The 21,117-nt window shown below is 49.3% G+C and overlaps 1 protein-coding gene across 1 annotated transcript in view; it reads right to left on the minus strand.

The window, feature by feature from the left end:
* LOC111867455 (peroxidase) overlaps positions 1-20,490 on the minus strand; it is a 46,882-nt gene extending 26,392 nt beyond the window's left edge. The window contains exons 1-2 of the mRNA XM_033752692.1: positions 20,350-20,490; positions 2,967-3,178 (exon numbers count right to left, since the gene is read on the minus strand). Of these exons, the coding sequence (XP_033608583.1) occupies positions 2,967-3,178; positions 20,350-20,490 (353 nt within the window). The remainder of the gene's footprint in view (positions 1-2,966; positions 3,179-20,349) is intronic.
* Between the last annotated feature and the right edge of the window lie 627 nt (positions 20,491-21,117).

The raw sequence follows: 21,117 nt of genomic DNA on the forward strand, positions 1-21,117 counted from the left end.
ATAGAAATTTTCTGAAGAATCGTTTGGGCCCTGTGCTTTCTCTCGCATTTTTTCCTTCTCGTATATATTATCGGATGATAAGGCTTAAGCCGACGTTTACCGCCATCTCCCACGAATACCACGCACAGTCTATCCTATATAGTATGTCCTTTATACAGCATACTACGCCTCACATATCCACATAAAAATATTGTACTCAGGAATAGACACGATACACCGCTCTCTCGTTCGTAACCTAACAAATCTCATAGGAAATTACTGTATTCTGTGATGTGACGCCGTGTATTCTGGCAGAACGTTACCACTGTTTTGGAGGAAACTTATTCGTTAATGTTCAGGGTACATACCAGAAGGCCGGAATCCCCTTATTCGCCGCTGCCAGAACTTGAAATGTCTCAAGCATAGGGTGTCCTGTAATTTACTTCACGGATTAAGGAGGCCGTGATTCTTTAACCATTCTTCATGGTAGAGAAAGAGTTCAGTGAAATTAATGTTTGTCAGTTGATTTCAACGGGCGTTTCATTCGTTGCACGACAAGGAAAGCCGTGGGGCTTCAAACTTAGAGATCTCGGAGACCGAGCGGACGGAGGCGACGCCGCGCCGCGCAATGAACGGGAGGCCAGCTGCACCCGCTGATGTGCTCTGCCGTGACAGAGGCTTCCTTGTGAAGCGAAGCTCATTTTGTTGAGCATGCAGCGAGATCTGAGTTCCCCTTTCGAGCAGCCGAAGCCACTTCGGATGCGGTCGGTAGCTACTGGCTGTCGTGACTGGAGTGTACTGCCTCCCAGTTTGCACGGTGTCACAGCCGAGAAGTTGTCTGTCTGGCTTGCTCGTTGTGTTTTGACTTTCGAATAACAGGCGCTGGCTTGGGGCCACGAAAACGAAAACAAAGCGTTCAATAACAAGTGACAAGAACTTTCTAGAACTCGAACTGAAGGCCAAGAACAAGACAGTTTCGTTCCATGCGCCCTGTAATTATGCGTGTCAATGTTGTATTGACCTCGTGCACTAATGTCTGCTAGCGATACGGGGCCTGTGGGTGCAGGATCTGTCGGCGAGGGCAAGTCACGCCATCTGCCCACCAACCCACCAATAAATGTTCTTCCTGTCCTTAAATAATTAGGCACCGCGCCATGAAGATGTAAGGGGGAGTAGAGGTATAGCTCCACACACTGCTACTCCGCTACTAGGTGGAGATGAATGGTCAGCTTGATGCTTCGGCTGTTTTACCCCGGTGGCCACAGGATGGCTGGAACACATACATACAGGCAGTGTAAGAGAAAGCGCTATTCTGTTCAGATTGGGGTGTGGGGAAGGGGGAGGGCTGAGGGCGTGTACACCTGCCAGAACCTCGAGACCCATGTAACGCGCGAGTCAGCGATGGGAAGCTTGGAGGGAAGCAACCACTCGGGAGACCTAGGAGTAGATGGAAGGCTATTAATGGAGGCGTGGACCGAGATGAACCGGCTGAGTGGCGAGGTCTTGTGGACACAAAATGCCGAGCTGATAATCAGCTTCTCAAAGAAGGTTCTGTTCACTGATACCATACACGTGATCGACAAAGGTAACGTAGTCCCTTTGTCTAAGCACCGCTTCGTGAAAGCGCATAGGGCGTATGGAGATTAAGTGCATTCTACACGCGGTACCGAACAAGTTGATGTAGAGGTCACGCGCTAGACTCGTATACCGGAGGTACTCGGTTCAATTCTCATTGAGCGTTGTGATTAGTCAGACTTGAGCTTCATGATGTGTGAAGGTCAACCGACGTTTCGGAGGAGCATATCGCCTCCATCTTCAGGGTCGAAATTCAGGAAAATTAAATGTCCAGTACTAAATGTAAAATGAAGTGTGATTCTGGAAATGAGGCGGACGGACAGACGTGTGGCAGTGACCTGTTCATGACGCCTGCCGCTGCCTTGCCGTGTGACCTTGTTCTTGCGGCCGAGTTCCGGCTGCTGTACTCTCTGGACGTGGTCCAGCGGAACTTTGCGTCGCGCATGCGTATGACTGGTCGCTGTAGAAGAGTTTCCGCCGCACTGTGATACATCTGTCTTCCATTTGTTTTGTATTGTCGCGAAACATTGGCTTCTGCTTTCGGGAAAGAACGCAAATTGAAAGTTATCTGAGTCAGTTCCAGAAATTGCAAAATTCCAGCTTAGAAATTTAAAAACTGAAACTCCACTTCGCTCTTCCATGGAAGATCGTGCACTTGGATGGATAATATTAAGGTGGATATGGGAGTAAAATGGCCGGGGCCTGAAGCTGACCACTCATCTCCAACCAGTGCCGAGGTCAAGAAGACGTGGATATATTCATACATTTCCCCATACGTCTTCATGCCGTAGAACTTAAATCGTTAAGCACAAGAGCAACTTTACCAACTTTATGGGGAGACAGATTGTTGGATCGAACTGGCTCAGGATTATGTCCAGTGGCGGGCTTTGCTATCAGCGGCGTTGAACCGTCAAGTTTGCTACCAAAGAGTTCTTAATTGCATAGTTGATACACACACTGTAATTTTGGTGTATATTTAACGGCGTTTAGTAAATATAGATGGTATTCGGCGGCAGAAGAGGTTAGAGGGTGGTATGCACGTTTAATGCAGTCGTGGCCTATTTTAGATTCTATCAGTGATTAGACTAGATTGATCGATAAAACCACGGAAGCCGGAAGCCACATCATATTCGACCCTGCCCCGTCTGCAAGTCGTGACCTCGTGCGCAGACGTGCATTGCACAACATTCTGTATCTGCTCTCCTAAGCCTGAGTTCATTTTGCTATTTTAAACTTCTATTTCTTTCGAAACAAATCCATCTGTGATGATTTATTTTGAATTGGCAGCAGATCTATTACGAATCTCTTCTTAAGTTGAAGCATCGTTCTTAAAAATTTGCGATCTTACTGAACAGTGTAAGATTTAGGCGCCTGCGCAAGCGTGTACATCGGGCACCATTGTTGCGTCCTACTGAACAGGCGCCTGCGCAGTACACTGCACTTCCTTGACCCATTTTCGAGCCTGCGGATGCACACCGCCTGTTAGAGGGAACGGACGCCGCCCGCTACGTCGTAACTGCCATGATGCCTGACTTTCCCAGTCCGACAGAGCTGTTCCTGTTACCGCTACACTGGCCTGCTCTGTGAGACTCTCCCACGGTAGTGCGATGTTGCGCCGTGTAGTCTGTTAGATTATAGCCATCATTTTGGAGATAGTGCCTTTATTGCTCTGAGGCTGGCGGGAATATTTTCCTCCGAAACGTCGATACCCACCTACCAGACTGCACTGTGTTATAACCCATAAGACGTGCCTCAGGCACATATGTTTGCCTGGTAACTTTTGTGCGGGTATGCTCGGTCCGCCAGGAGCCTGAAGGTCTGAGCTTGACGGCTCTGTCCTCTTGTGAACGCGCTCCCTTTGCGACACGCGCGTCCTCACTCCGTAAAGAATGCCTGCCAGTGTTCGCGTCTCATTGTTCTCCTGTAAGCTTTCACTCTGGTCACATCGTGTGCTGCCAACGTTAACTTTCCCGCTCTTGCGTAAGAAACTGCTTCTTCAGAAGCTGATAGTCGCTCAGCTACCCTTGGCGGAACCCTGAGCTTTGCTACCCTGTTCACATGGTCCACATGTGCAGGCCGAACCTTCACATCCTGTTTCAGTCTGTTCTGCGTCGGCTCCGTCCACTCCCGCCCTCAGCTACATTTTCCAAGTGACGTACGGCCTGTGTGTGCGCTCCTACTTTCATTCATCTCTGTCATCACCGCCCTGTATTTCACTGTATGTTCCGTCTGCCAGACTACACGGCATCACATCCCACAGCTTCGCAGTCTAGTTGATGTTGTTTGCTGTTCCTCCTGCGTACTCGGTAGCTGTGCCAATGTTCACGGCGGCACAGCCACGCTGCGGTTCCTCTTGGTGAGATGCTACCCAGTTCCCGTGATGCTGTACTCACCTCAGCAGAATGCGCAATGGACAAGACAAGGATTGTGAGGTGTAACACGATTTTACTTTCGGTGCGTCACCCGCCCTTCTTCCACACTGCAGCTGTAGGCACTATCCTCAAAGGTCGGGTCTGAAAGCACGGCCTGTAGTGTACGTTCACACTGTACGGTACGTGACGTCATCGACAGGGGAAGGGCCGTTTTAACCTCTCGTTCGATATAATTCTATGGTTTTGTTATAAAAGACCGTGTAGACATGTACACGTTTGGAAGCTAATATTAAAACTAGGTAATTTAGTGGATCATCAGGAGTTGCGTGCGGTTCGAAGAGCCACAGCCTTACACCGCGGCGTCATGACGACACACATGATGCGTCGGCAGCCAGCAAAGTGATGACCAAAGCTGCGTTTCAGTCGCCATATCGACTGCGCTACATGCTGGACGACCGAGCAATAGAGGTTCGATTATCGGCAGGAGCAATGGGTAGCGGGGTAAGGTGGCCATGTGCTTCGGTCAAGAATTGTGGAGCTACAACTTCATTCTCCCATGCGCCTTAGCAGGGGCAACTGTAGTTTTTAACTTTACACGTAGCGTAAAACGAGGGACGGGGGAGGCGCGCGTCTCTCCAATAGAAAACTTGACGCAGTTTCGAGTTGCAGAAGCTTGAAACTAAGTTTTGGTCAGTTAACCGGAAAGCCCGAGGAACTGTGTGCTGTCGGGAAATGTGTGCTGTCGGGAAATATGTGCTCCGCTTTGCTGTACCCCCCACCGCTTGTCGGGGGACCCTGATTGTGGCCAGGAGCGGGCGGTGTTGCACAACAGAGGTAAGTAAGTGGGGCGCCGCTTGTCACCGAGACGCAGCCCGTCGTGTGCACTGGTAGACCTGAGTTTGTTAACTTTTCACCCGACTGCGACTGCGTGGGCGAGTGGGTAGCTTCGCATTCGTGACATCATGGGTTCAGATCCCGACCCTTAGACATCACTAAAGCCTCTCGTGGCTTTCCTCAGTCTGTCCAGACAAATGTCGGTGTCTGTCTGACTGTCCGCGTTAAGCAACTCGGTTCCCGTTCGATAGATTTTCGTGATAGCTTCTATTTGAGACGTTAACTAAAATATGTTGACCCATTTCGGGGGCCATAACGGAGCCCTTACACCAGCAGCCAATTGGGCCTCAAATGTTAGGTTATCACGTGTTGCTCCTTCTATTCGTACCACAATATTCCATGCTGGACGTACACTTCTGTCCTGAAGAAGGAGGCATCAGGTTGCTCCGAAGCCTTGGTACTGGTGTCCCAGACTACGTACATTTATGTTGTTCACAACGTAAGATAGCAGCTCTCTACATTTCCACACCGGAAGCCGCTACTGCGATGCCCGCGTCACGTGGTTGCCTGCGGGCAGTGTTCCGTTGAGTGCAGAATGCTGCTGCTATGGCTCATAGAACTTCATTATTGCCCACTTAACTGGTTGCTGCTTTCTTTTTTTTTTGAGGGGGGGAACAAGAATGAAAAGTATTTGTGTTATTAGCTCGGGGTTTTCTCCTGTCACTGAGCGATTCTGGCTGTCCTCCTGAATCAACTAGGCCGTGCCCTGCTCGGCCCGGTTGATTCGGCCCTGGATCATCTGAAAGCCTCGACAGATGTCCCCCGCCCCCCTGCTACGGCTTCTAATTGTAAAGGAGATGTAACCTGACAGCTCTGGGGTGTGCTTCGCTCCGATAAGCACTTGGCGAGTTCCACTCGAGGCGCGCGCAGAAAAGCGTGTGGATCTTCATGCAAAGCGAAACTGGGATGTACGTTCACATTTTAGAATGCACTAATAAATACAAAATTTAATGAAAATTCGTGTGGCAAGTGACGTGGTGAAGCTATTAGGCGTTCATTTTTCAGGAGATAGGAGTAAAGCAGGACCGGCAGGGCAGTATAATGGAAGAGCAGGTAAGAAGTGGAAGTTATGGGGCTTCGCCCGCCAGTCCTTCCGATAAGGGCAGTGTAGTGGAGTGAAGCTGTTAGGATGGTTAGAAGCAGTGGCTTGATTTTCTGAATCAATGGCTAACTGTATAATTTGGAAAATAAATTTAGGGGCCTGGGGGCTCAAAGAGTCGGTGTTCGGTTACCGGAAGGGGCAAGAGATTTCGTCTCAGTGTCCAGACCGGCTCTGGGGCACGCCCCTCCAGCTGTCTAATGGGTACCGGGGGCCTTTTCCTCTATCACAGTTTTTTTTATTATTATTGTGAAAAATAACTGTAAATACAAAGAAGGCCTAGGCATTGCCGGTGACCAGTAACTCCATCAAGTGCCGAGGCTAAGAATGCGTGGAAAAATGCCTCCGTTTCCCCATCCGACTGCAGTGACAGGGATAGGTATACGTGTATGCATAGAGTTGAGAAATCGTCGCTAAACAAGGCAGAGACTCCAAACGCAGCTCACAGGAACAGGTTCCTGGCGGTTCTTCCGGGTTCCGGACGGACAAGCCGTAACGGCCACTGAAGGGTGACACGGCTAATTGCTTCCTGCGTGATTGAGAGATGCTGGTGGAACGGTGGGCCGTGAAGAAGACTGGTAACCATCCGTACCAGCTGCCTGGTAAGAGACGTGTAGCAACAGCGCCTTGGCCGGCTCGGGGCTGCGTCACATCCTGATGCTGTCGGTGACTCAAGTAACGACATGCATGACTCTCCGATGATGACGCGAGCTCAGATGTGGTTAGGGCTACAACGTGTCTTTACGTCCTCAAGTGAACGTGTCGAGAAGCGCTTGAAGAACGTTCATGAAATTCCGCGCTGGCCACTTCTACTGACATCTTTCGGTGCATTGCGCGCTAAGGTAACGTCAGACGGTAGACCGTACTGACTTGCCAAAACTGTGCTTGGTTATCCCTCCTCGAAGGGGGCACGACCCACAGTTTGAGAGACCACGACCTAGACAATTGATAGTGTCCAAGGCACTGAGCAGTTTCTTGCCTATTACGGAATGTTGCTCGCAAGGGCGCGCCACTGGACCTTGTCCTCATCCACATGAATCCAGTCTTCATACACATTTCTATCAGAACCGGTTTAATATTGTCCCTCCATTTATGTCTACATCTATCAGTTTGTCTCTTCTTTCAAAGCGGTGTCTCACTTACTGATGATTGGCGTTGTTAATAGATTTGCACCTGCCACAAGCTATCGCGAAACCGAACATCCTGTTCGAGTTGTTGCACCCGGCGTCTTATCCGGAAGGTCCCAGGTTCATATCTTCCTGTCTCTGAGACCAACTGAAGATTTCTGTGGTGTTTCTCAGTTCCTCCAGGCAAGCGCGGGGTGGAGAGTACTCTTTCAGTGTAGAGCACGTGAAGTTCCGACTTGACACTGTGTATCCTGAGCTACAGACAGCGTCTTCAAATTTTGTGGGGTGCGGGGTGGCGAAGTCCGGACTTTTGCCAACGTTCTGTTCCCGTGGAGAAGTGCACTCCTTCACAACGTCCGGCTAGTCGTTTCTTGTGACTTGCCGGCTGTCGTCAAAGTCCCACGCGGCCAGTTCACCTAATCGTCAGGCAGGGAGCACAGACTGTGCGTGTGTTGCGTGTTCTTATTCGGCTTAAGCTATCTCAGCCCTCTCCACTCGCCCAATTCAGATCGTCTGCACCGCGTCTCAGTAACCATGGATGCCAGAAATTCGCGCGTACGGACGGACTGCACGTGATTCCTTGATGAGCATCAAAAACGAAAATGTCCCTTGGTAAAATTCGAGCCACGCATAATTTTCGTGGAATACGCATGCGCCATTTATCCGACATTTATTGCGAAAGTCATGCTTCGACGATAAAATCGCCTCAGTAAATCGCGTGGGGCCCAGCTGTAGGCTTGTATACGGGACGTGTTCCGTACGAATTTCGCCCGGAGCACCGCCTATCCCCACCGAGGTGCCTCCAAGCAACTGCCACAACAATTCCTAAAATTCGGCCACGACCCCTTGCTTGCTTTCCACTTTACTGTTTATCTGTCCTGCCGTTCGGCGCCGTGCAGTGTAGATACTGACAGCATCGCACATAAACTCGAGTTTCTGGACATTCTGTATAAACAGGCTGACGTACTGAGCGCGCACACACACTCACACGCACACAATTGCACATCCATCTGATGTCTGTTTACACAACACGACGTAACGCTTTCCGGAAGCATGTGGGAAGCACTTACTTCCCTTTGAATCCTGTGCAGAAAGGGAGAGTGCAACGTAACGCTGCGAGGAGATGTGAAGAAGAGAAAGCGCAGCTCATGAGGAGGTCACGGCACGGTAAACGGTTCTTCATTCATACTGATGCCGGGGAGCTCAGAACTATGAGAATTTTCGCAGAACCTTCTGCATGTGTGAGCTAAGAGAAATCCCTGTGCTTGAAAACATCACAGAAACGAAGAAGTTAGTTCGTATGTTAATCTTTATCGTTATCATGGGTAGCATGAATACAGGGGCAAAGTCCCAACTGGACTGATCTGGAGAAGCTGATAGTCCTACCTGCCTTTTGTGGAAACTGTTAAGGTTCATTGCCGTGTTCACGACAGCCCATCAGTGGACTCTGCCCTAGGCCACGCCCTCCTATCCAATATAAGATTAATTTCAGTAGAGTATTATTCTCGCATCTACGCTTAGGTCTTCCAAGTTGTATCTTCCCTTCAGGTTTTAATACCAGAATTTGGTCACAGCCTGTGTATAATTTAATACTCTGACTTACGTTAGTGGATTTGAAGGCGCCGGTGAGGCGGCCGGCAGCGTCTGTGCGTATTTATCAATGCGTGTTTCGGTTTCAGAACTGTGCTTCCGATTTGTGAAACTTGCTCTGTCGCCCTGAGGGCGGTTCGGAACAGGGAGGAACTGGCAGAAGCAAACTGCGTCACTTGCTCAATGAAATCACAAGAACGGACGTAGCCACAGCGCTGTATTCGGCAGGGAGATGCTCGGTGGTGTCTGGGCTGTGACATTGGCTATCCTGCTACACGAGTTATCCAATCATTCGACGCAACATACCCGTACAGTCGAAATCCGTTACATAAGGACGAGACATGCGGGGTGCATGTGGAGAAACTTTGGTGAACCGAGCGAGGGGAACGCGGTTGGTTGGGAGGTGTGTCCGTCCACTGGGTGCAGTGTGGCTCTCGTGAGCGGGGCACATATCGTCACTGTACTCTCTGTAAGTGCGCCTCCCTTACCCCCCTCCGGGGTGTTACGACGTGCCTCAGCCTGCTGCCAATTTCTTGCTTCGTTTATCTTCGACCATGAAGATGGAAGCTATATGTCTCTCCGAAGGTCGGGTGCTCTCCGAACTACACGGTATCAACACACAGAATCGCATCACTTCGGCAATGCAGACCTCAAGGAGCTGCAGTGAAGGGTCGAACCCCGATACCCCTCCTTTCAGCAGGAACTGGGGCGATTTCTCCGAGTTGATGATGATGGTGATGATATTCAAGCGCTTTGGAGTGAAAGGTTGCAGCGGGGAGGAGTGGGGAGGCGGATGGGCTGTTGGTGTGACTGAAGCAAACTTCAACATCCATCCGCAATAGCACGTGATGATCATATTCAAATTACTCTGATTCTATGTCTCTTGGTGCAGTGTTCTCCAGTTTCTGTGGCACATGCGCGCCGAAAACTGGCGGAAATGCGACCATCAGTTGCGCCCATCTCTCTCTGCCTGTTCGTCCGCATGTAACAACGCAAGAATGTGTAACGTTCGCTGTTACCGAGTTCTACCAGAATTTATTCACGAATTCCAATTTTAGTTACAATCGGACAAAAATAGCAGGTGCGTGTCCGGCGCTATAAGTTTCTGGGAGCGAAACAGGTTTCGGAGGGAGAAACACTCTCCACGCCCGCTCCCCTCGCTGTTTCCGAAACGATGAAACAGTGTCATGAACGCCGTGCGTAAATTTCCTAACTTGTTTGCTTCATGCTACTGAGCGCTGATGATCATTTCAGTCTGCAAGGAAGTCAACTCACTCACTGCAGGGTGTCTGCTCCCTCCACGTGGCAGCACGTGCAATGTAAACAGCCCTACTAGCGTGTGACGCCGTGTAGTGACGTTTCGAAAGAACGTACTGACTCCATCCACAGATTCGAAAAGTTGGCTCTGTCTGTTACTTTCTGCTGGTTTATTGCTTGGCTTACTTTTCGACCCTGAAGATGCTGGCAGAACGTTGTTCCGAAACGCTTTGTAAGCTTCTGCCGAACTGGATGGCGTCACACTCCGGAAGGGAGTACCGTTCGTAGTGACCGCTGTGAGAACATCACATTACACATAAACGCTTGGCTTGAACGGGGTTCGAATCCGTGACTCCTGTGTTTGAGCAGTCGGGTACAGCACGGTGTTTGTTCAGAGTTTGGACTGAGCTAGTTCGCTGAGTTACTAACCAACTAACTAAATCCATGGACCTGAGTCCTCCCTAAGAAGCCAACATCTGCTCTGGTAATCAATAAATTCCCAGCATTTTGCAGAACCGGGATGTTCATTGCCGTGCACACAAAAGTTCGTCACTGGCCTAATGCTCTGAGACCCATTGTAGTAGTGTCCCCCCCACCCCGATACAAGCGGGCCTCGCTGACTTATGCAAGCCACAGTAACGGTGAGCTGTGCTTGCTTGCGATTTAAATACGGGGGGTGGGGGCAGTGAAACTGGTTGGGATGAGCGGCAGAGGGGGTGGGGGGCCGGCCACTGGTCGGTATGTAGGTCGTCCGTGGCCGGCCACTGCGGTGCCAATTGCCACCTTGTGCGTGTGTGTGTGGCAACTCATTCTGTCACTAATTAAGCAACTAACGATGTGACTAAGCACAGTAACTAGCCGAAGGATATCTGCCCCTAGTTCTCCCAGTCTCGTCATTCCCAGTTTGTCAACGGAACTTCTGGAAGTTCTCGTTACATCGCCATTCGTGTTACAGTTCCCGCTCATCGCAGCCTCCCTGATAATCTCAGTTTAAAGTTATCTGACGATGGTGCATTCTGCCCACACAGTATTTATGTCCACTATATGATTCTCACAATAAACAGCGTTAACCTGTTGGACTTTGCAGCGGAGACTTAGGGCTCCCATACACACACAGTTTGGCCTCCAGTTCGGCCTGCACAGTTGCAGACTGAAAGGCAAAACTGACGTGTGTGGTCCGGCCGACCAATCGTTTGAACTGTTGGCCTGTGGGAAACCCATCAGTCCGTCAGTTCTGCCTGCAGGACAGTAGCACGTGACGTGTGTGACTCAACATTATAGGCTGGAAGACCGTGATTGTGGCATGAAGCCTGCCGCCTTATCTGCGCGTGTATGGGGAGGAAAGGGAGGGGGTAAACTGTCACAGTTTTGCCTGTAAGGTCGATCGGAAGGCCAACCTGTATGTGTATGGGGGGCCTTAGTGTTTCCTGTGAGGCGCGGACTGAAACGTTTGAATAGTTCATAGATAAAGTGCGGATATAAGAGGCTTAAACTTGGCGGCGGTCAAGCATACGAACCTTTCTAGTGACTAGACTGCCTTTGTAGGGGAAGCTACTAGAAATAGGGCATAATCTGTTGTATTGAGCCTGGACTGACAGAAGCCCTATATATATTTTATATACATTTATTAACATGTTTAACATGTAAAATGTAAATATCCTTTAAACAAATGGCTTACTACTACAGACTATGACTCTGACAAAAGACAGACACGTCCTCTCGTCAGAGAGGTCGCCCCACAAAAACAAGACCGAAATTGTCAAACAGTAATAAATATCTGGTCATTACCCCCAGATTGGGCTCGACACCAAGACTGACTGACTGACTGATTGACTGACCGACCGTAAGTCGCAATGTGACTTTGACGTTGACTTGAAGCGCGGATATTCTCGAATATACAGGATGTCTCTCTTTACATAATGTTCACATAAATAGGAACTGTCGTTTGATCGTTTAAGAATCTTTTGTACACAGTTTACGTTCAGCTACAACTGTGGATTGAAAGAATGTCGACCTTGAGACCTTGCTGTGCTAGTGTCTCCAAATGCAGGTATAAACACACGACGTCCAGGATCGAAGCCTTTGCATGGACTCTGTTATTCGACTGAACCAATCGACTTCTTTTTATGAGTAACTGAATTAATAAATGTCGAAAGAACCGATTTACTCCACTCTCAGTCGATTCGTGTCAACCACTGTTTTGAAGTGCGGACGGAGGACGTGCTGTGCTGATCCCCCAGGTGGAGCTACGCAGGATAGCTGTTGTGTAGGAGAATCTGAGACCATAGCCTCAACTGTGCAGAGCATGAAGCTCGTCTGAATAACAAGCCGTCCGGTTCCTCCTCGGAAAGAACTCTCGGGGTCTCGGATAAAAGCCCAGCCGGTTAAGCTCTTCGGAGACAGACTCGCAGTTTATTGTTGACAGACACACGGAGCACATACTGCACAGTTTACCATGTTCGAAGCAGGCGGTACATATAGTTACCACTACACCCCAGTGGCTTCCTGTTCGTGCAGTGACATAATGAGTTGCGGGTCCCACGAAACTACTTAACCCACAAGTGCGACAGCTGTTTGTTTGGTAAAAGTCGTTCTGCAAACCGAACTCGTCCGTCTCGTTTCTGCCTGTTATTTAACGACGCTCGAAATTAGAAGGCGTCGGATGTCAGGACGGCCGATGAAAGAAACCTTAGTGGCCTAATTGAGATACTGTTTCAGAATTTGGCGGGAGGGATAGAGGAAAACCTCGAAATGCCCGGTGTCCCGGCACATATCCGAACCGAACACCCCCCCCCACTCCCAGTGCAAGGTACCGCTACACCAAGCTGTGCGGAAGGTATTGCAATATTATATACTGATAAGAATTGGTTGTATTGCAAAGAGCAGGAATAAATTCAATAATAAAAGTATACTCCGTAGATTGTAAATGTTGTAATTACTGTTACGTGTGTTGTAAACAAGAGGACAGGTCCCCTTCGGAATAGAGACGACAGGATTGACTTTTGCCAGAAACTTGTTACTTAGTTCAGTTTATTTGTTTTTGCGCACAAACTTAGCAGCAGGATTCAGAGTCGGTCCGGTGTGAGGAAGCCATGCCTCGGCAGCGTCCAACTTTCATGTTCATTTCCTTTCGACTTGAATTCCGGAAGCTCTGCCCCGTTCAGAACGAAACGTCGAAGGATGTTAGTTCTCTCTGTGCCTTAACCTCTTATGCAAGATTGCAGTTCGAAATTACGCCAAACATCTACCAGTGCCCAGTGTTTTCATCTTGTGGTAACAAGTCCGGGAAACCCCAAGTGTCTTTCATGATTCTTATTGATGCTTGCGCGAGCAGAAGACCCGTTCTGCGCATGGGATCTGGATGTTTTCGGTGCCAACGTCACGATACACAGCAACTGCAGCTTCAGAGAAGGCAGAACACTCGGACTGAGAAACTCAAGTTCCCTCATGCATTCGAAAGGAGTACTGGAATGGAACCGCAACACTTGTACGCTGCTCTAACAGCTCTGGCTACCGTACATATTGGTAACATTACGGAGCGAATTTAGGTCCGCGCTATCTGTGTACGCAGACAATGGAACCATTGTGGTAGGGTGCGTGCGGTGGGTGGCCTCGCCCGGGCTCTGTGTGAGTGCGGTCACACTTGCGCAACAAACGTGGCCCCAACTCCTCCTCTCGTCGAAGGGGAGACCCCATTTCCAGATATATAAGCCAATAATGTATGTGCTGGCGAGGACCAGCTAGTGCTACAGCAGTCGGTATTCCTGCCACGACCTCACGCGTAAACTGGTCCAGTCGCCATTGTACAGCCATCAGCCCAAACTGCGTGTCCCTCACTGTGCCCGGAGGCGTCTCGCGCTCTTCGCCGTCTTCAGGAACAGTCAGGACCCCGTCTAACGGAACAGACTCATCGAAATCGCCAAGAGCCTACTGAATCCAATCCATTCAGTTCGTACCCCCATCAGCATTATCCTCAAGCGGTAGTTTTTCTTGAGGCTTCCGGACATGCTTCATATCCAGCCAGTCCCATCCGCCTTCATTTAGTGAGTATTTGATGAATAACACGCGCACAGAAGTTCCTCGTTATGTATTTTCCTCGAAATGTCTGTGCTGTGGAACGCAGTCGCTCTCGTGTGAGAAGCGACGTTAGAAACACGTGAAAACAGAATGGTGGGGGCGGGGGTGCTCGACACAGAGCTCGCATGGGGCATAAAGCAATTTGAAACAGTGAGCAAAAGACGGAGGATAACATTAAGAGGGATGTTCGGTACGTCTGTGGCGAGGATGAGAGGTGGGTGGAAGCGGCTGGAGCCCGCTTCTGCCGCAGAGTTGGTTGCCCTCACAGAGCTTTCTCTTTCAGTCAGAGTGTGTTCACAAATCTCAGAGCAAAAAGCACTCAGCTGTTGTACGTTGATTTCTTTTAGATTACGTCACGACTGAGCGTCACGGAGTACACATTTTCCGGAGGTCCCGGGTTCGAATCTGATCCGGTAACCTAATATCGTAACTCAGAATTGTCGTGCTTTTTCTCAGACTGTCCGAACAAATACCGCGTTAGTGCGCTACAATATACAACCGTCATTCCCTTCCCAATTCCTGACTGTCTTGTCACCTTGTGTATTTGGTGTAGTGTAACGTGCAGGCGGAACAAGGATACGCAGTGTCTGTGGTGTGTGTATTTCCTACTACGGGCCTAATATAACACACGCAAATACGCTGCTAAATTGAGCCCGCACTCTTGTCAATATGTAAGGTGGCCACGGCTGTTACAGCGATGTACCAGTATTGTAACAGAGTTTGTTGGGTTCGCTTCGAGTCCTCATTCATGGTCTCATCTTCTTAATTATATGAAAGATCCTAAATTTCTTCTCAGTTCCAGTATCATCCCATTTGTTAAAATTCTAGTCACTGCGTGTATATTCTGATGCAGCCATATCCCTGACGAAGAACGGCTGCATCTGCTCGTGTTACACAAATGAACCGTATTTACATAAATCCTGGTTCTTTGAGCACAAAATGTTATCTTTTCTAAACGGAATTTTCTAATATTTTCCCAGAAAATTAAACCTATTTGCTGTATAATGTAGAGTTCCGGATTATTACACCATATAGTCTAGTAATTTTGGAGAAAGAACCCTAATTTTCTGAACTGAAGATGGGCGTCCTGTGTTCTTCCGAAACGTCGGTACCGACCTACCAGACTACAGGATGCAGTAATTGGAAGACCTTCTGTCCGCTTGTCTGTTGCTTCGTTGGGTTAAGACGGACCTACTCATCGGTCGCTGCAATTTTACGCGTTACGGACGGATGTTTCGAAGCAACACGTGCTTGCTTACCTTGGTGGCATCTCGAAGCTGGTAAGCAGCAGCCCGGAATCAGATGCAGCTCTCGGGTTGCGCTTCTCCGGGAAGGTAATCCAAACTTTGTCACTCTGTCACACACTGAACCTCACCGTCACACGACAAGCGAGCGAGCGCAGCAGCGAATCCAGGGCAACAGTCGACCGATCCAGCAGCTCTCCGGACTCAGTACCTCGGGCCCGACACTGCTGTACACTGCCAGCCCATGTGTTACTGTTACTTCTGCTCGTGGTGAGGAGGGGGCTCGTCTTGGTGGGGATTTCTTGCGTCGCCGTCGACGACAACGGCGTCCACCACCACTGGCTGGATAGCAAGCAGGGCAGCTTTCATTTCTCAACTCCTCTAACCTGAATTCCCAAACGAGTTGCTGCCTCGAGCTAGCCCGGAGCGGAGCTCGCAACGGCCCGATGTGATTACGTGTGGGGCTGGTAACCCTTGTCATGAGGAAGTTCTGGGAGCCACAAATTTCAGGAGATGCCGTATGCTTCCCTCCCTTCCTTCCCTACTCCATTCAATGATCCTCATAGTGACGCCTTGCAGACACCAGCATTTCTCCAGCGCGTTGCCCAAGCGCCGAATATCCCGTGCGGAACGCGTGTTCTGCTGTCATTTGCCCATTAATGCTACATGTGCGTGCGCAGTCTATCGAAAACACTTTGTTGTGGTAAGCATTGTTGTTCAAGGGGGCGTTTGGTCGTTCTGAGTCAACAGTTTCTTGTATCGGCAATACCAGTTTTTCACCCGGGATATATTTGGCATAACTAACGAGCAAAGCCATTTGCTTACAGCGACGGCAGTAGCCTGCCCTTGCGTCACGCAAAGGAACAATTGTCAGTTGAAGGTAACGTCATCCGCGTTCCATAAGACATGCGGGGAAATGGGGCTATATCTCTAACTCCACCATTCTTAGCCTCGGGACTAGAAGGGAGTGACTGATTAGCTTCACGCCCCTACCGCTTTACCTCCGCAGATAGAGTCTCCGGTACCCATTGGGCCCCAGGGCCGGTCTGCATTCCGTGCAGAAGAGAAAATCTCTTGCCTCTACCGGGAATCGAACGCCGGCCAGGTCTATTGGACGCGAAGGTGGGCACACGACTCGGACAACAATCCAGCGGCGTTCTCACGCACGCGCAGTTGAGCAGCAGACTGCCGTCGCCTAACTCCCAGTCTGCCACAGGAGCCCAATTTTTGGAATGACAGACGGAACCTCTAGCGCGTTCCGGGTTCTGTTTAGGGAACAGTTCACGGCACAGAGACCCACACGAGGAGTTCCGATTAGAACTCACGTAACTCGATGTGTATCTAGAAGCACTAGTAATGTCACAACCTAGGGCCGCGCCCTAGCTCAAGCGGTTAGTCGCTGGCTTCCCACCGCGGCGGCCCGGGTTCGATCTCAGGTCTGGTCAAGTGGGATTTGTGGTAGACAAAGTGGCGCTGGGGCAGGTTTTCTCCGAGTACTTCGGTTTCCCCTGCCAACCTCCATTCCACTAATTGCTCCACAATCACCCTCACCTATCATCTGGGGCTGGTACAATAGGCCAGAAGTGGCCGCAGTACAAGGGACTTAGTCCCACTAAGTAAAGTAAAAAAGTAAAACTATCCCTGTACCAGGCTGTGAAGACCCCATAGGGTTGTGAGACGTTGAGGGTCCCACATTATCTAGACAATCGGCTCAAAGATGGCGGTAAGGTTGTCAGCCTTACGCGCCGGCCGCTCTTTACTCCCCAGGAAAATTATTTAATTAATTCCTGGTACTCATTTCTTTTAGGGTCTGAGTAAACCCCAGGGCCTAGTGCGGCTGGAAGAATTAGGTCAACTGAATAAAATCCAATGACCTCATCGGAACTTGAACCCGCGACCTTCCGGCTTGTAGCATAGCCCCTCAACCACTACGCTACCGCATGCCCCCTTCCCACCCCACTAGCAATAAAAAGAAATGTCACAGCTACGTTCTGCTGCCTGTCGTTGACACGTACAGCCTGAGCCAAAAACATTTAGCACGTACAGGCAGCTCCTTAGTACTGGCCTGCAATTGGACACTGCAAATTGAAACTTAAAAATATTATTCGCAAGTCGCAATATGTGCCATCTGTCTTTTTCTTTCTGCAATAGTAGCGGGACAGAGCTAGTACGCATGCGTAGTCCTATTCCACCCTCACTGGCTCGTAGTTTTGTAACGGTTCTCATACTTGTTATTACAGGAGTTAGTAGCACGTTCTTATTATAGTTCTAATGCTGTCAGTACTATTGCCGTTTGTTTACTAAGAACTTAACTGCTTAGGTACGGATTCTGTGTTACACTTTTCGGATATAACTTCGAAGGTTCGTACCGTCGCCATTTTTGTAATTTCTGACTCACAAGCAGTGTGTCATACGTAGTGTGTAGGTACGTTTACGGTGTGTCTGCAGGCCACATTTCACATTTCTGGCTCCAGTGTGGTTCACGGGTCGACGCCGTTACACCAAGCGAGAGGCAAGGAAAGTGTTTCGCATGGTTTCCACGCGGTCACTGTACGTAACACAAATTGCCGTTCATCATCTCAGGACCCTAGATTAACTGGTAGTATGTTCCGCCCACCTCACAAGTTCGTGAGTCTTCATATTACTGTTGAAAATGTGTTGTGCTGCCCTCCCGTGGCACAACTTTCATGCCGAGCATTGCCCACGGTGTGATGATCTCATAAGCCTAATTTTTCTCTTGTTGCATGTCAGGGGATGAGGAGCCAGTACATTGCGACTGCGCTGTGTTGAGGTTCTCACAGCGGCGTGTATGAACAGTACTTCCTGTCTTCTGGCGTGTGAGGCCGTGTAGTCTGGTACAAGGTTCCCTGCGCTTAGGAAGAACCTATTGCCCCCAGCTTCAGGACCAAAGAAAGTAGGGAGCGGACGTTCCTCCGAAATGTCAGTGAACTTGTACCGGACCCACGGCGTCACATCGCAAAGGGTAGCGTCTTGTTTCCCGCGCTCGCTCGCTCGCTCGCTAATTCCGAGCTTCATGTGTCACGGAGAAAGGGCCGGGTTGAGAAGTGTTTCTGCGCAAATTCCTGCAACGGATTTACTGTAGAAAGCCGACGCTTTTTAGAAGAAGAGAGAGTGTGAAACAATCAGATCACCCTGAAATGAGAAGAAAGTAAGCGCCCGGTGCACCAGTGAAGGGCGCAACCTATCGAGGGCATCTGCTCTTTCTTCTCGGTTTCATTGCACAGTAATTCTCGTCCTCACGAACAAGCCGCGTGCAATATTTCGGGGGTTTCCCAGCGTTTCAGCCAATATCACAGTTGCCATCTTCAGGATCAGTGTCTTTGTGGGGATTCAGAGATGGCACGCCCCGGACAGTGCTTCAAGAAAAGAAAAGCAAAGAGAAGATAACCCTGAAGATGGTAGCTGCTGTATTTGCCGAAACGATGGAGAACCGTCAACAGTACACTGCATAAGCCTGAAATCCGAACTCATGCGTTCGGCCTTTAACAAGTTGGGAAAGAGGCGGACGTTTGGGATAACAGTTGTGGCTCGTCAGCTCACTTTTGTTTGATTTTCTCGGAAACAGCAGAACTTTTGGGTAAAGTTTATTGGGCTCAAAAGGTGTGCCCCACTTTTCTGTGCAACTTTTGTCTGAAATGTTTAGCGAGATACGCGCAGAATTGCAGGTAGGACTTCATGTGAAGTATTCGTTATTGTTTTCACCGGAAGTTGTTCCGCATATAACGTAATTATCATCCCTTGCAAGTTTCCGTACCGTAAACTAACGGAGAGCAGCCGCGTGCGAATTCAATATTTGTTCCCGCAGAATTAACCTTCTGCAACCCACAGCACAGTCTTGTTTATGAACTCGAAGGCTTTATCTGCAGATATCCTCTCAGAATATCCACAGAATTCCTCTTAGGATAGGCTGCTCCTTGTGGAGGACAGAAATGTGTGTCCTTCAAATTGTATTCTTCAGTGGTCACTCTGTAAACCAGAATTCCATCCACTGGGCACCGTGGGCCCTTCTCCGTGGGTAGAGCGGCAGAGGCGTAAAGCTGACCACTCACCTCCATCTAGTGCGGAGGTAAAAAATGGTGGAGCTGTACCTCCACTCCCCCACGTCTTCCTTTCGTGGTGCTTAATTAATTAATTAATTAATTAAGTACAGGGGCAATTTACCTTTACGCTAAATGCCGCCTACTCAGAGAATGTGATAATGTGCTTCGTGGTCAGGGCTATCACGCACCTCAGAGGGCGGAGAGACGATGCTAGATGCTATGGAGCAGTAGCGGAATGAAGGCGGGCAAAGGAAAACGGAAGAAGCATGTTCAGTGCCACTTCGTCCGCCCTGAATCTCGTAGTGCCTTGCACTTATTGTGTCTGTTGTAATTTTATGCTGCTTTTTGGAAAGCGCTGATCCATGAAGTTGCTTGTGTGGTTTCTCGGTACTCACTAATTAAGCAGCCTTCCCAAATAATGACTCTCATCCTACGTGCTGCATACACTTCGAGGCAGCTTTTTGATGCGAGACCTTTCGAATTGCCTTGAAGTAAAGGCGCTGCTGAAGGCAACAAGTGGAAGAAATACCGGCGTTGTGGCCCCTATACAGTATATAGAGCTATTGACGTTCACCTTCCCGAGGGCAACGGAGCTGCTGCTGCTGGTATTCATATTCAGCCTTGAAGACTCAACACTCCGGAGCATTCATAACCGGATTCTCTCTGAATTTGTCAGAGCTCTGACCGGGCTTACACCCTGGCAATGTGCACACTTATATATATAATGCCCAGTTCATACCTCACAGGAAACGTACTCGTATCATGGGTCCCAATCAGATATCAGTCTGTCACTGTTCAGGGAAACAGTCTCTGTTTGCTCTGGAAGCAATGAAGGGACGCTGCAATCCCTCTGGAAAGTGAAATGGGTTACCGGACACATATCAGCCATTCCTAATTAATTAATTAATTTCGTTAATTGTATTAATTTCCTGCTCTGATAGTACCAGAAATATTACGCGAAATTTTCATTTTAAATATGGAGGTCAATGTATAAATTACATTTTATTTAGACATTGAAATTAAAAAAACTTGACCTTTTGTTGCATTCATCCTCGCTCAGGCACGCTATGTTACCCAGCCCATCTCATGCTCCATGAGCTGATCACCCCCGTAATTTGAAGCTCCTCCTGTCACGTGCTCCCCATTAGTTCTCGTGTGCTCCTGTTGCCAGGGAGCCCACTGCCGTCCCTTGCTTGGATTCTGAGGCATCGTCATGACGCTGACAGTGTCTAACCTCGGCATCTCCGCTGTGCCGCTTTTACAGGGGGCTAAACCGGTTGGCTGCTTCCATTTAAGTTTCTACATTATAGCTGCTGGATGTACACAAGGTCGAAACTTTCTCTCAGATCCTCTGCGCACAAGAATGTAAATATTTTTACACTGCCTTTGCACAACCGTCATGGTGCGGCTGTATTTTCGTAACGTGGCCAGCGAAGTGGAAGTGGCCGTACTGAGGCACCGCAAATTGGCCACGACCACTACCTTGCACACCATTCCCAATTAGTCATTCAGTAACCATTCTAACCACTGGGCACTGCGTAGTTTGAGCTATTGTCTCTGTACTTAATTAAGCTCAAAACTGTGAAGTGAAGATAGCTCTACCATTCAGCGGTAAAAATAAAGCTACCCCTGTGCGTAATTAATTAAGTACCACGCGATGGAGACGAATGGTGGAGTGGAGGTATAGCTCAACACATTCTTAACCTCGGCGCTGGAGGGGGACAAGTGGTCAGCTTCATGCTTCGGTTACTTTACACCCCGCAGTACTCATTGTATAGGAGGTTGGGTGGGCCACAGACGGTCTGGACTCTGTCCGCCCTTCCCAGGACTCGAACTGTGGAC

The sequence above is a fragment of the Cryptotermes secundus genome, unplaced genomic scaffold (genome assembly GCF_002891405.2).
Source record: "Cryptotermes secundus unplaced genomic scaffold, Csec_1.0 scaffold423, whole genome shotgun sequence".
NCBI classification, from domain to species: Eukaryota; Metazoa; Arthropoda; class Insecta; order Blattodea; family Kalotermitidae; genus Cryptotermes; species Cryptotermes secundus.